The sequence below is a fragment of the Micromys minutus genome, assembly GCF_963924665.1.
Source record: "Micromys minutus genome assembly, chromosome: 7".
Lineage (NCBI taxonomy): Eukaryota > Metazoa > Chordata > Mammalia > Rodentia > Muridae > Micromys > Micromys minutus.
The window spans coordinates 5,194,890-5,209,928 of NC_137976.1; the positions used below are offsets into that span (position 1 = coordinate 5,194,890).

The window sequence follows — 15,039 nt, forward strand, 5'->3', positions numbered from 1 at the left end:
AGAAATTGCTGGGACCTGAGTTTCCTAGACAACTTAAAGTAAGTTGCAAGTGTCTCTTAGAGGAGACTTCTCAGACTTCTCATGGGAACCGCGTCCAGCACTGTGAGGTTTAGCTGTGCACTTAAAGGATTATCTTTGTCTAAGTCAGAGAAGCTCAACACTCAACACCGTTGCTATTGGTCACGTCATAGCAATGTGGCAATTGTGGTGCAGTTTTCTTCATGTTTCTTATGCTAGGGGTTTATGGCACTAAAAATAAGGATTTATAGATATCATAAGTGAGGTTTCTAAGCTAATGTTTCTTTGACTACTTTTCTGTCCATTTTGTCTTTCTTAGGTTCCAGGTACATTTATAGTAATCCTAGGTGAGGTGATGACAGTTGCTTCTCCTCCCCTCCCCCTCCTTCCCTCCCCTCCCCCTCCCTCTCCCCTGCCCCTCCTCCTCCTCCTCTCTTTCTCCTCCTCTCCTCTGCCTCTCCTCTCCTTCTGCTCCATCTTTCCTTTTCTTCCCCGTCCCCCAGCCCACCTTCCATCCTCCATCCTTCGGCCTCCCTTCGTCTTTCTTCTCCCCCCACCCCCGCCTCTCAAGTAACACAGGGTCTTTCTGTGTTACCTAGTCTGACTTAAACTCCAGTGGTCTCTCTCATGATCCTCCTGCCTCAGCCCAAGCAGCTGGGAACAGAGGAGCCATTGTGCCCAACTCTTACATATGCTTGTCACAGTTCTCACAGCTCCGTGGCTCCTTGCCCTGTGCATTGCTTTCCATCGTCTTCTCTCCATCCTGTGTACACGGTTTCTGGTGTTCTGACCTGAGCTGAGCTTCCTCAGTGTTCCAGTGGAGTGCTTACTCCTCACACTGAATTTCGGCCCTAGAAGCTCAGCTCAGGTCTTTGGTGTTTTCTGTCTCTCCTTAGCACCCCTGACTGTTTATAACCTTTTTGATACCCATATCTAAGGCCTGGGCCATATTAATTTATTGACTGTTTCTATTTACTTCTTATTTGGGTTTTTTTTCCCATTTGCAGCTTTCTGTGCAGTTTTGGGGGGCTGTAGCTTTTGGTATTCTGTTTGATAGTGTTTCTGTGCACAAGTTTCATGTATCCTAGGCTGGCGTGTAGCTGAGGATGACCCTGAACTCCTGGTGCTCCAGGTGCTGGGGCGGTGGGCATCAGCTCCTTCACAGTGTATGTCTGTGGTTGGACTTTTACAGTGTCAGTCATGTCCCTCAGACTGTTTCACAAGGAGCATATCTGTTCATTGAGATTCGGCCGTTGCTAAAGAACAGAGAGTTACATCTGCTCTGAGCTAGGATGCTCTAGAGATGCTCTCAGAGCTGTAAAGTGGCCTGTGCCACTGACCACACAAGGCAGCCTCTTTGTCGCACACATCCCTGTGCAATGTCTCTCTAGGCTTACATGGGTGTCCTTCACCAGACGTCACCACACATCTGCTTTACAGGAAGAACACATCCCTCCCTCAGCAGCGCCTCTGAGCTTGCCCTGGGTTTAGGTGTTCGAGCCATGTAGGAAGTGACCTGTGCTGCTGTTCGCGTCTCACAGTTTTATCATCCCTTCCAGCACTCTGATCTACAAATTCGGAAGAACTGAAGAGCTCTGGGCCTGAGATCACCGTGCACCCTGCACCTCCCTCTTGTTGTGTTCCATGCCTTTTTTCTCTGTATAATTTACATGTAGCCAAAAGGAGCACATTGTGTGCTCGGGGGTTATTTCTTCACAGTTTTGTGCCCTGAGTTTTGAGTTGCTTTTGCAAATGTCTGTCCTAGTTTTTCATCAACTAGACAAGTTAATATGTATATAATACATCACTACATATACATGATGCTGAATGTCAGCTTTTTATTCCCAAGACTAAGATGGGTATGGTCCTGAGCCAGGTTACACTGTCTTGGTGTTCAGAGGTAAATACTCTGTCTCGGTATCTCTGATGTTTGAAAATGTGCAAAATACACAGCTCCGTGTCTCTAGAGGCCCTGAGCTGTTAACGAAGGCATTTTTGCCAGGTATAACTTATTTTGGCTTAGAAATGAGATTTTTTTTTAAGGAAAAAATGTGCATATGTTTTAAAGAGCTGGACTTTTTATATGAAGATTTTTTAAATGCCCAAAGGACTAGTTTGAAAGCCCCCTTTACAAAGACTTCCTAACTGGACTTTTGCCTGAGAAGGGACAACATAGAGATAAACTCCATTTTGTAACGAGATGGTAGGAAGCTGAGCCATGAGCTCCCATCTTACCGAGCAGCTTTGATGCCTGGGTTGTCATGGACAGCTCGCCTCTCTCCCGAGTTACACACAGCAAGGGACCCTACAGCAGAGCCACGTGGAATAACTAGCTAGAAACCTCTTCCCGAAGGGCGCTGTGGCCTACGGAAGGTCAGACGCTCTATTCACTGACTGCATCCCCGATTCCTGCTGTAGCTCTCAGGCTGTGGGTGACCACTGCAGAATACAAGTGTGGGTACTGGAAGTTCACACTCCTTCCAGACGCTCCTTCCCCGCGTCTGCGTGCTGTGCTTGCCCCGTGTATATTTCTGTGGGCCTCTCCCTTGTGGTCAAGATTTTGTGTTGCACTTTTAACTCCAGAGGATTTTTATAAACCTTTTTTTCTGTAAAGCAGTAGTGAGGATGGTAGTGACGCACCTTCTGACGCAGGCCTGGCCTTTCGTAGCGGCCTCTCTAAGAGGCCCCACCAAGCACAGCGTGTGAAGCGACTGCTGATCGCTGCGCTTCTTTCTGATGCATCTTGCTTTCACTGCTTCCCCGTCAGTCCCTCAGAGTGCCAGCTCTGTCTTGCTTCCAGTGAAATCGAAAGCTCACCACACGCTTCCATCCTCAGAAGTGCTGCTGTGAGTGTTCCCTCTCACACATGCTGCAGTTAGGTGTGTGGGGGAAGTGACCATACAGCCCGGCTGCCTGCCCTCCACTGTCCAAGAAGCACTCCTAGACAAGGAGAGGACGTCCTCTACCACCACGTGCTGATGCGGAGGGTTAGGAAGGGCAGCCCTGAGGACCGACTGAAAATGGCGGTGGCTTCTTCTCTATTCATGAATTTCGTTTTAATCGTGAGCAAATCTGTTGATTTCCTCTTTGTTGTTTCATTAAAAAAGAGAGATGAAGTTAGCATCCTCTCATAGATGTTATGAGTCAGTAGACTTCTTGGTAATCATCTAAAATGTACACGGTTCTCTTAATAAAGGTCTCACTGTTGCTCAAGACATGGAATCTGAGTCTTTTGTATATGGACCATTGTCAGAGTGTTCTCTAGGCCACTCTCAGATCCTCACTGTTCACTTTTTTTTTGGTTGCTGTGAGGCAGGGTCTCACTATGTATCCCTGGCTCCCCTAGGACTTGAAATCTAAACCAGGTTGTCCTTGAACTCACAGAGATCTGTCTGCCTCTGGTTCCCAAGTGCAGGAATTAAAGACAGGGCATCACACATAACGTGTGTGTGTGTGTGTGTGTGTGTGTGTGTGTGTGTGTGTGTGTGTGTGTGATATGTGGGTACCCATATGTGTGCGTATTTATGGAGGCTAGAGATCAGCCTCAGATATTCCTTAGAACTGTTTACTTTGTCTTTTGAGACAATTCCTCACTGGGACCTGCGGGACCTGGGGGTTCACAAACTAGACCAGGCTGACTGTTCACCTGTAGGAGCCCAGTTGTCTCTGCCTCCCTAGCACTGGAATTGTAGGCATTTGCCATCGTGCCTGGATTTTTACTTGAGTTCTGTAGATCACACTCAGCTACGAATGCTTGCCTGGTAGGCTCTGTACCAACTGAGCTGTCTCCTCAGACACCCTTGCTACATTAACTTTGCTCTTGCTGCTGATAAAGACACGCAAAAAATTTTCTATTATGAGATTTATTCTTCCTCTAATAAACTGATATGCAAAAACAAAGTGAATTTTCAAGGCTGAAAGATTGATGATATCTAACCACATAGTTTGACCTCTTAAATAGGAAACTCAAGAGTGTCTGCCAAGGACAGGTAGAATTTATGTTCTCTGCATTTCTAATCAATTCAAGATCATGTAATATATATTTATTATTATTTTATGTGTATATTTTTTGCATGTATATATATATATGAGCTACATGTGTACCCAGTGCAAGAAGAGGCTAGAAGAATGTGTCAGAGTCTCTGGAACTGGAGTTACAGATAGTTGTGAGCTGCCACGTTTCTGTGAACCAAACCTGAGTCCTCAGCAAGAGCGGCCAGTTCTCTTAGGTGCTGAGCCATCTCTCCAGCCCAGCATTTCTTATTAATCATTTTAGATTTAAACATTTCAAAGGAAATGGTCTCTGCCAGGCTCACAGTTTATCCCAGTTCTATACTATCCCAAACACTCTTGAGTCCTCTTCTGATTAAAATTGTCAAGGTTTGTTGGGTAGTAGTGGGGGACACCTTTAATCCCAGTACTTGGGAAGCAGAGGCAGGTGATTATAAGTTCAAGGCCAGACTGGTGTACAGAACCAGTTCCAGGGCAGCCAGAGAGGTACACAGAGAAACCCTGTCTTGAAAAAACAAAAACAAAAAAACAAAAACAAAACAAAAAAGAAAACAAAAACTAAAGTGAAGGTTTGGGCTTTTAGTATTATTTGTATGTATGTGTATGTGTCTGTCTGTCTGTCTGTCTAGGTCAGAGGATTACTTGTGGGAGTCACTTCTATCTACCATATGTGACCTAGGGCTCAAATTCAGGTCTTCAGGCTTGGGGACAAGGGCCTTTACCCACTAAGTCATCTCACTGGCTTGATTTTGGACATTTTAATCTCCAGTGACAGCCTGTTAAATTCTGAAGGACATCTCTGAGGCGAATTCCGTAAGCGGTGAGTTCTATTTTGTTGTTGAGCAGTGGTCAGCTTAGGTGTGCTGCCCCAGTGAGTGCTGCCCGCATCGAATGAGGGCAAAGGTTAGACACCGTCTTAGTCGGGGTGTCTATCGCTGTGATGAAATCACCACCAAAAAGCAAGGGGGAGGAAAGGGCTTACTTATACTTGCACATCACTGTTCATCACTGGGGGGAATCAGGACAGGAACTCAAATGGGGCAGGAACCTGGAGGCAGGAGCTGATGCAGAGGCCATGGAAGTGTGCTTTCACTGGCTTGCTCAGCCTACCTTTTTATAGTGTAATCATATATATATAAATTAAGTCAATAAATTAAAAAATTAGTCTCTTTAAAATATTCAATTTCTTTTTTGTTGTTGTTTATTATATATGAGTATAATAAACACTGTACTGTCTTCAGACACACCGGAAGAGGGCATCAGATCTCATTACAGATGGCTGTGAGCCACCATGTGGTTGTCAGGATTTGAACTCACGACCTGTGGAAGAGCAGCCAGTGCTCTTAACCACTGAGCCATCTCTCCAGCCCCCAATTTCTTTTTTTAAAAAATCCAAATCTTTTAAAATTCAAGGTTTCTCATCTGTGGCCTCCTGTAAAATAGTTTCTTACTTCAAGAGGGAGAAATCAGGGCACAGTCACAGTCAAAGCAAAGCAAAATCAAACTCCAGCCATCCAATGTCTGGGATCTACTCATGATCTTCTGGACTCCTCCAAAGGGCAGTGGGGGTCACTTCTCCAGCTCTTCTTTCTGTAGCACACGGATGGCCTCTAGGCTCTGGCTGGCTCCCCACCCCTTTGCAAACCGCTGGGCTGCACTTTCACCAACAGCCTCTCACAGGCTCTCTCCATGGTGCCGAGCCTCAATATTTTTTTTTTTTTTTGCTTTTCCAGTTACTTTATTATTCGAGGTTACATAGACAATTTTCATGCACTCAATGTAATTTGAGCAACTGCCCCCCATACCCTGCTGCCCCCACAGTCTCACATCGCCCTGCTCCATCAGTTGACTTTGCTCCTCTATCTAGATCCATGGTTCTCAACATTTCTAATGATCTACCCTTTTTTTTTTGTTATTTTAAAAAATAATTAATTCAGATATCTTTATTTCAAAACATTGATGCTTAAACTGAATCCCAAAATCAAGTGTTTTATCTATTTCTTTCTCTTTTCTTTTCTTTTCTTTTTTTTTTTTTTTTTTTTTTTTGAGCTTCAATAGTCTATGAGTTGTTTTCTCGGGTATTCAGAGCTTTCTGGGGCTAGTATCCAATTAGCAATGACTGCATATTGTGTCTGTTCTTTTGTGACTGGGTTACCTCACTCAGGATGATATTCTCTAGATGCATCCATTTTCCTAGGAATTTCATAAAGTCATTGTTTCTAATAGCTAAGTAGTACTCCATTGTGTAAATATAACACAATTTCTGTATCCATTCCTTTGTTGAAAGACATCTGGGTTCTTTACAACTTCTGGCTATTATAAATAAGACTGCTATGAACATGGTGGAGCATGTGTCCTTGTTATATGTTGGAGCATCTTTTGGGTATATGCCCAGGAGTGGAATAATTGGATCTTCAGGTAGTACTATGTCCAGTTTTCTGAGGAACTGCCAGACTGATTTACAAAGTGGTTGTACCAGCTTACAACTCCACCAGCAGTGGAGGAGTGTTCCTCTTTCTCCACATCCTCGCCAGCATTTGCTGTCATCTGAGTTTTTTATCTTAGCCATTCTGACTGGTGTGAGGTGGAATCTCAGAGTTGTTTTGATTTGCATTTCCTGATGACTAGGGATGTCAAGCATTTCCGTAGGTGCTTCTCAACCATGCGATATTCCTCAATTGAGAATTCTTTGTTTAGCTCTGTACCCCATTTTAAAATAGGATTGTTTGAGTCTCTGGAGTCTAACTTCTTGAGTTCTTTGTATATATTGGATGTTAGACCTCTATCAGATGTGGGATTGGTAAAGATCTTTTCCCAATCTGTTGGTTGTCGTTTTATTTTCTTAACAGTGTCCTTAGCCTTACAGAAACTTTGCAATCTCATTAAGTCCCATTTATTGATTCTTGATCTTAGAGCACAAGCCATTGGTGTTCTGTTCAGGAAATTTTCCCCTGTGCCTATGTGTTCTAAGGTTTTCCCCACTTTCTCTTCTAATAGTTTCAGTGTACCTGTTTTTATGTGGAGATCTTTGATCCACTTGCACTTGAGCTTTGTACAAGGAGATAAGAAAGGGTCTATTTTCATTCTTCTGCATGCTGACAGCCAGTTGAGCCAACACCATTTGAAGAGGTGTCCTTTTTCCATTGGATGTTTTCAGCTCCTTTGTCAAAAATCAAGTGACCATATGTATGAGAGTTCATTTCTGGATCTTCTATTGTTCCATTGATCAACCTGCCTATCTTTGTACCAGTACCATGTGGTTTATAACACAATTGCTTTGTAATATAGCTTGAGGTCAGTCCCTATGGTGAGTCCCACAGAAGATTTCTTGTTGAGAATAGATTTCATTATTCTAGGTTTTTTGTTATTCCAGATGAATCTGCAAATTGCCCTTCCAACTCTATGAAGAATTGAGTTTGATGGGGATTGCATTGAATCTGTAGATTGCTTTTGGTAAGTTGGCCATTTTTACAATGTTGATCCTTCCAATCCATGAGCATGGGAGATCTTTCCATCTTCTGAGATATTTTTCAATTTTCTTCTATAGAGATTTGAAGTTCTTGTCATACAGGTCCTTCACTTGCTTAGTTAGTCACACCAAAGTATTTCATGTTATTTGTGGCTAATGTGAAGGGTATCTTTTCCCTACTTTCTTTCTCAGCGTGTTTGTCCTTTGAGCAGAGGAAGGATACTGATTTGTTTGAGTTAATTTTATATCCAGCCACTTTGCTGAAGTTGTTTATCAGCTGTAGTTCTCTGGTGGAATTTTTGGGGTCACTTAAGTTCTTTTGCATGACCCCTTTGGTCCTGGGCCGTCAACTGCAACTGAGGCTGCACCATCAATGGCCTCTCAGTGTCAAACCTCAGCTGCTCTGCATGACCTCTTTATGCCTTCAAACCCAGCACCACCTGGGTGACTCTTACACACTACCAAGCACAGCTGCAGCATGAGGTACAAGCTTGGCTCTCTCTGGAACACAGGTTCTTTGTGCTCTCAGAAAACACTTCCCAGAAGATTTCACCTCAGTGATGCTGATCTCGATCACTGCTAACTTCTTAGCTCCAGCTATGGCATCAATAGTTCCCATAACACAAAGGTTTCACTTTCATAGTCCTGCTATCTCGTCAATCACAGCCGATTCTTCAGCCCAGCTAACCAAAACCACAGAATCTTAAACCAAAAGAGCAGCCGCTCCTCATGGAACCTTTCATCTTCCTCTGAAGTGTCACAAGCCAGGCCTCCATCCTCTGCGCTGCTCTGCTCTCAACATTATTCCCCAAGCTCCTCCAGATCATCCCACAGAGCTATAAACACCCAACAGCTCTAGCCCAAAGTTCCAAAATCCTTCCACAGTCCTCCCCAAAACATGGTCAGGGCTGTCACGGGAATACCTCACTACACCGCTACCACTTTGTCTAAGAGTTTTTATTGCTTTGACGAAACAGCATGACCAAAAAGCAAGTCAGGGAGGAGAGGGTTTATTCAGCTCACACTTCCACATGGGTGTTCATCCCCAAAAGAAGTCAGGAAAGGAACTCAAATGGGGTAAGAAACTGGAGGCAGGAGCTGATGCAGAAGCCATGGAAGGGTACTGCTCACTGGCTTGCTTCCTACGCTTGCTCATCCTGTTTTCCAATGGGTAGAACCCAGGTCTACCAGCCCAGGGATGGAACCACCCACAGTGGGCTGGGCCAGGGATGGCTCCACCCACAATGGGCTGGGCCAGGGATGGCTCCACCCACAGTGGGCTGGGCCCTCCCCCCTTGATCACTAGTTGAGAAAATGCCTTCCAGCTGGATCTCATGGAGGCATTTCCTCAACTGAGGCTCCTTCATCTTCTCTGATGACTGTAGCTTGTGTCACCCTGACACACAAAACCAGCCAGGACAGTCATTAAAGTAGATCCTCCTTTAAATAGAAATTACTGTCTTGGGGTGTGTGTGTGCTGGAGTTGAACTTGCTCAGTACATCCTGGGTCACTGAGCCACAGCCATGGTCTAAGAATCGTTTGCACTGCTCCATGAACTGTTCTTATGAAGGGAAAGCTGAGGACCTGACAGTCGCCATGGCTGACAGGCCCAAGTCCTTTCTGAGAATTGCTGAGGGAAGCCGGGCAGGGTCATGTCACCGTAGAGTCATTCTTCACCGTGAGGAAATCACGACTCAGTGTCTCTTCTTACAGCCTATTCCCGTTTTCTTAGAAGTAGCTTACTTTCTGTGACGCTTTTGTCAGTAAAGATGAACTCATTTATTTGCACAGACTAATGTTTAAAGAGTCCACATTTCCCGTGTCCGTTACTTGAATTTCACCAACGCTCACAGCTGCTTTCTAGGTCTTATCAAATGGGATGAAGGTACAAAGTGGTACTTTTATTTATTTACTTATTTATTTCATTTTTCAAGACAGGGTTTCTCTATGTAACCTTGGCTGTCCTACAATTCACCATGTAGACCAGGCTGGTGTGGATCTCACAGAGTTCTCCCTGCCTCTGCCTCCGAAGTGCTGGGATTAAAGGCGTGGGTCAGTGTGCCAGGCTGTTGTGTTTTTAAAAACACATTGAAATGATTAAATTAGGCTAAACATGGGCTGGAGAGATGGCTCAGTGGTTAAGAGCACTGACTGCTCTTCCAGAGGACCTGAGTTCAATTCCCAGCAACCACATGGTGGCTCACAACCATCTGTAATGAGATCTGACGCTCTGTTCTGGTGTGTCTGAGGACAGCTACAGTGCACTCTACAGTGTAGTCACATATAATAAATCAACAATTCTTTAAAAAATAATGAGGCTAAACAACATGTCACTATAACCATCACCTACAACATGTCACCTTAACTGTCCCCAGATGTCCTCTACCTTCTTTTCCCCCTTAAGAGGAAAACCTTGGAGTTGACGCTTCAGAAACACTTGATTCAAGATTTTCTCCCATGGTTGGTTCTAAGTCCCACTGGACACTGGTTTAGAGAACACCAAATCTTTGTCCCTAGAGCAAGGACAAGACTAGATCCCCGAGAGCCACTAGTCAGTGAGGCCCCATTGGTCAGGACTGCTTTGTATCTTGCCTCGTTCAGTAGACGCTGCTGACATGCTACCCTGGACCGGACGTCACAACCTTCGTGCAGCTGAACACTAGACAGAACTTGAGGCCTCTGCCCTCGGAGGCCACACGAAACACCAGCAAGAGCAAACATGAGAAAGACACATTACCAGACAGCCCAGACCCTTGTTTGCACCAGCCTTGTCAGACGACTCTCTGCAAGTATCCATCAAGGATCTGGAAATTGCCCCAAATATTGATTCTGGGGTTACAAATACACTTCAGCCAGTAGCGGGGCTAGCCAGTGTAGGGGGCTCAGAGTGACTAGGGTGTGTAGTGTCTGAGGAGCCCTGACTGTCTTAATTCCCTCAGCATTCCTGTGACGGGTCACCCCGCCCCCATCCTTTATCACTGCCAGCTTCTGGGTGGCTTGAGTCATTCTTCTGTTCCACGTAGATAGCTCTGGGAACAGTGTGTCCTATATCCTCTCCTCTGAAGCTCCCTATTGGGTCCAGAGAGGTCAGGAAGCCTATTGGTGACTCAGACTTTCTCCATGACCTAAAGGCCTGCTGTTCACTCAGCCCACACTCAAAAGCTGTTCCCAGAAAACTCAAGGCCTTTCAGGGACCCAGGAAAAGCACAATGTCAAAGATGCATGGGGAACCCTGGACTGAATTAGGGTAAACATCTTTTTAGTTCCCCTTGTGGGTTTTGTTTTGAATTATAGCTCTATAAAATGGGTATTGTGTGGGATAGGGGCTAGCTCCATTGGTAATGTGCTTGTCTTGGAAATACGAAGACCTGACTTCCATCTCTCAGCACCCAGATTTAAAAAAAGAGAAAAAAAAGTTTTTGCTGTGGAATTTGCTCTGGGGCCATGGATATGGTAGATTCCCGGCCAGCCTAGCCTAATTGGTGAGTTGTGGGTCAGTGAGCGTCCCTCTCCCGAAAACCATGGCGAATGGTTTCTGAGGAATGACACCTGAGGTGGGCCTCTGGGCCTATGCACATACATGCACAGTACACATACATGTGCCCCACTTGGACTCACAGTTCGCACGGCGTGCTTCCACACTTTTCCATGAATATTTTAAAAAATATCTTAAAATTGTGCTTTGGGGAACTGGGAAGAAGCTCTCTCCACATGGTGGCTCACAATCTTCTAAAACCCCTGTGCAAGGGACTCTGTTCCCTTTTCTGACCTCCTGGTATACCGCATGCGCACCTAGAACAGCCATTGTAGTCAGGTAAAAACAGGCATATGCATAAAACACATAAAACAACAAATCTTTTAAACTTATGGTTTTGGCTAGCTTGGAAAAATGTGTAGTACTCTGTTCTGTCCTGAGCTTGCTGGCCCCACCCCTCCTTTTGTGGCCCTGTCATGGAGGTTGCAATGTTCTCCCTGGGGCTTTCAGATAGAAGCACCTGCCTCTGGAGCTGCTCTGGTGACATACAGGGGCTTTACATCTTCATAGTGAGTGTGCAGACTGTGGGGTGTTATGCTGGGGTAGGGATGCTATGCTGGGGGAGAGATTGAAGGAGCTTTGCCTCTTGGGGCACCGGAAACTTGAAAGCCCTTTGATGTAGATTTACTGCCCTTCTTCCCAGCCCCAGCTTGGCTGGAAAGTGGGCTTAGGCAGTTCCCCATGATGTTCCCATGTTCCCTGAGCTGTATTTACCACTGGCCAGGAACACTGGATTTACAGATGAACATTTTGAGTAACTAAAGCCTTACAGAGAAGTAATGACCACAGCAAAACCGTACCTGACCTTGTTTTTGTGTGTGAAGAGGTTGACAGAGTGCTGCAGAACTCTGCATGTGTCCCTGACAATGTCAGGCACACAAAATGTGTCTTCTTATTGAGGAAGAAAATTTGTTGCACTTGGAGGTAAGGTGACTTAAAGAGAGAGGTTCCTTACAGGTCAGTGCTTGGTCCAGCTAATCCTATGGGCTTGGGATGACCAACCCTGCATTCTCCTAAACAGTGCACACAGCCCTTCCTGACCCATGCTTTATAGTACACACACAAGAATGCAGTGCCCTCTCATAATCTATGACCCCTGACCTCCTACATCACCATCCTTGATAATAATAATAAGAGTGGGTCTCTTAGCAACTATATAATGACCATGTCATTAAGTAGGCCAGCCACCTTACACAGAGGGCCAGGTGTTCCTTAGTAACTACTCAGGTCTGCTCCAAAGTGCAAAGGTGACCACAGACCTTACGTGCCTCACCAGTGTCCATAAAACTTCCCAGACATGAATGCCACATCATTTTCATGGGGTTTGATTCGTTATCTTTACATTTTTAATTGGTATATTTTCTGTGCAGTGTTTGTGCTGGTGTGTGTGTGTGTGTGTGTGTAGGTTTCTACAGAGGTTAGAAGAGGGTGTCAGACCCCCCAGAACTGGAGTTATAGGTGGTTGTGAGCCGCCCCGTGTGGGTGCTGGAAACCAAACCCAGGTCTCCCTTCCTGCTGAGCCATGTCCTCCGCCCCTAGCTTTTGTAATAATGGTTGTGGACCCACGAGCCGGAGAAAAGCAGGGAATGAGTCTGGCAGTGGACAGAGAGGTTATGGCTGCTCTGTGGTAAGAGAGTGCCCAGCGGGACGGTTCACAGGTGACCAATGTCTGAGCAGAAGCTAAAGTTTCAAGTTAGCACAAGCGCCAATCCCACTGAGTAGTTTATTTCATAAGGCAGACCGGGACATTTCTCTGGGAGAAAAGCATATAGAGGTATCTTTTTCTTAAACTATTTAAAAACTTTTAAAAGATTTATTTATTTATTTATTTCATGTATATAAGTACATCGTAGCTGCCTTCAAATACACCACAAGAGGGCATCAGATCCCATCACAGATGGCTGGGAGCCACCATGTGGTTGCTGGGAATTGAACTCAGGACCTCCGGAAGAGCAGTTGGTGCTCTAACCACTGAACCATCTCTTCAGCCCCTACAGATATCTTGCTCAAATATTCTAGTTCTTTCCATAGGCAGGTCTGTTGCCTGTTCTGCATGTATTGAGTTGGGATGGTGGGTCCACCACCCTGTTCTGACTCCATTTTTCTCCTGTTTCCTTGCACAGTTCTCAGCCGTCCCTGTCCCTCCCTACAATGTGGCATCTGCCTTGGAGACACATTTGAGGCTTCCATGACCTTCACCATGGTCCAGATGTATTAACCAAAAGAATGAAACTGAAATAACTAGAAAAGATGCAATTCAGAAACAATTGCCGACTTATGTCTACAATAATTACTATGTTCTTCCAGAATGACAGTTTCAAGGTCATCCTGTCTTTGTGCTTTCTGCCTTTAAAAATTCTGTATCCTGGGATTGAAGAAAGGATCACTCAGAAGCCACCTCACCTGGGGATCCACCACATATGAGTTACCAAATCCAAGCACTATAGCTGATCCCAAGAAGTACTTACTGGCAGGAACCAGACAGAGATGTCCCTTCAGGTACTATGCTAGAGTCATATAGATACAGCTGAGCATGCTTGCAGCTAACCATCGGTCTGAACTCGGGGACCCCAATGAAGGTGCTAAAGGAAGGACCTAAGGAGCTGAAAGGGTTTGCAACCTCATTGGAAGAACATTATCAACCAACCACACCCTCCAAAACTCCCATGGAGTAAAACACCAACCTTTGTAGGCACTTTGAGAGACCTATTGATCCAGTTGCGTATGTAGCTGAAGATAGCAGTGTCTGGCATCAATGTGAGAAGAGACTTTTGTCCCAGGGAGGGCATGTTTTCCCAATGTAAGGGAAATGCCAAGGCAATGGGGTGGAGAGGGGGATCAGGAGGGAGTGCAGCTTTGTGAAGACAACTGGAGGGGGAGGGGGATGGGAGTAGGGTGGGGGTAAAGGGATAACACCTCAAATGTAAATACAGAGTATCTAATTTTAAAAAAGAAAAAAAAAACCAACAACAAAAAGGAAACAGTAAGTAATCAATAAGTAGACGAATAATTGTCTCAATTAAAAAACAGTTCTGTATCCTCCTGCGCTTGGGCGCTGAGAGTTTTTAGAAGCGCAGGTCCACTCAGGACGTAAATATAAAGGACATCAAACTTTTAACCAGCTGAACGAGGTTGTCGGTAAGGACCCCAGTAGTTCATTACAATGGTGAAGAGGGTTGTAAAACTGCTTCTCTGTTTCTTCTGGGCGTGGTGGCACATGCCCTGAGGTTGAAGCCAGCTTGATCCACACAGCCAGTCTGTTCCATGTCAGCCAGAGCTACACCGTAAGACTGTCTCAGACATTAACTACAGCAAATATGCCCATCTGTAGCTGTTTAAATTCCCAGTAGATGAATGTGTCCAGGTCAGCCCCTCATACAGAGACTAAACTTAGCTAGCCTGCCCCGCCCCCCACTTCTAGAAAGTGTCTGAGCCTGGGCTCCATGTTCCCACTGGTATTCTTGCCACCTTCAGCCAATGGTTGAGACCTCTAGGACTCAACCACAACCACCTCCTGCCTCAGGACATCAGACCAATCTCACCCCCAAAACAGTTTGTGACGGCTACTCTTAGTTGTCAACCTGACTACACTTGGAACTAAGCCCACTCCGAATGGAGGGACTAGAGTGGGGGTGCCTCCTTATTGTTTTCTTCCTTAGTAGTGCCAGGAGTGGAAGTCAAGGCCTTGGGCATGCCAGGCAAGCAATCACTACCGAGTCCTAGGCCCAGGCCTGTCCTTGTAACCCTCAACACCCTCAATCAACCCACCACTAAGATGGCCGGACACACGTCTAGTTAGAGAGGCTCCCCACTTCCCACTAGCAGCACAGGGTCCAGACAGAGGATGAGGTGGCTGTGCCAACAAGGGTGAGTCTTCTCCCACTGTCAGGACAGCTGTGGGCAGGGCTCCTCACAGAGGACCACAGGGGCGCTGGGCCACTGTGTGTGGGAGGAGCCAGCCGTACATTCTTTCATATATGTTAAATTGTGCCAATTTCCTATATG

General features: G+C 45.5%; 1 protein-coding gene across 2 annotated transcripts in view; it reads left to right on the plus strand.

Annotated features, from left to right (window-relative positions):
- The window catches only part of TMEM50B (transmembrane protein 50B), a 33,704-nt gene extending 20,402 nt beyond the window's left edge, over positions 1–13,302 (plus strand). The window contains exon 7 of one of the 2 annotated variants that reach the window (XM_080919136.1): positions 13,158–13,302. In XM_080919136.1, the coding sequence (XP_080775262.1) occupies positions 13,158–13,215 (58 nt within the window). In that variant the 3' untranslated portion in view covers positions 13,216–13,302. Of the gene's footprint in view, positions 1–1,577; positions 3,226–13,157 lie in introns of those variants that run through there. The other variant, XM_080919137.1, reaches the window with a different exon arrangement.
- Positions 13,303–15,039: the final 1,737 nt, after the last annotated feature.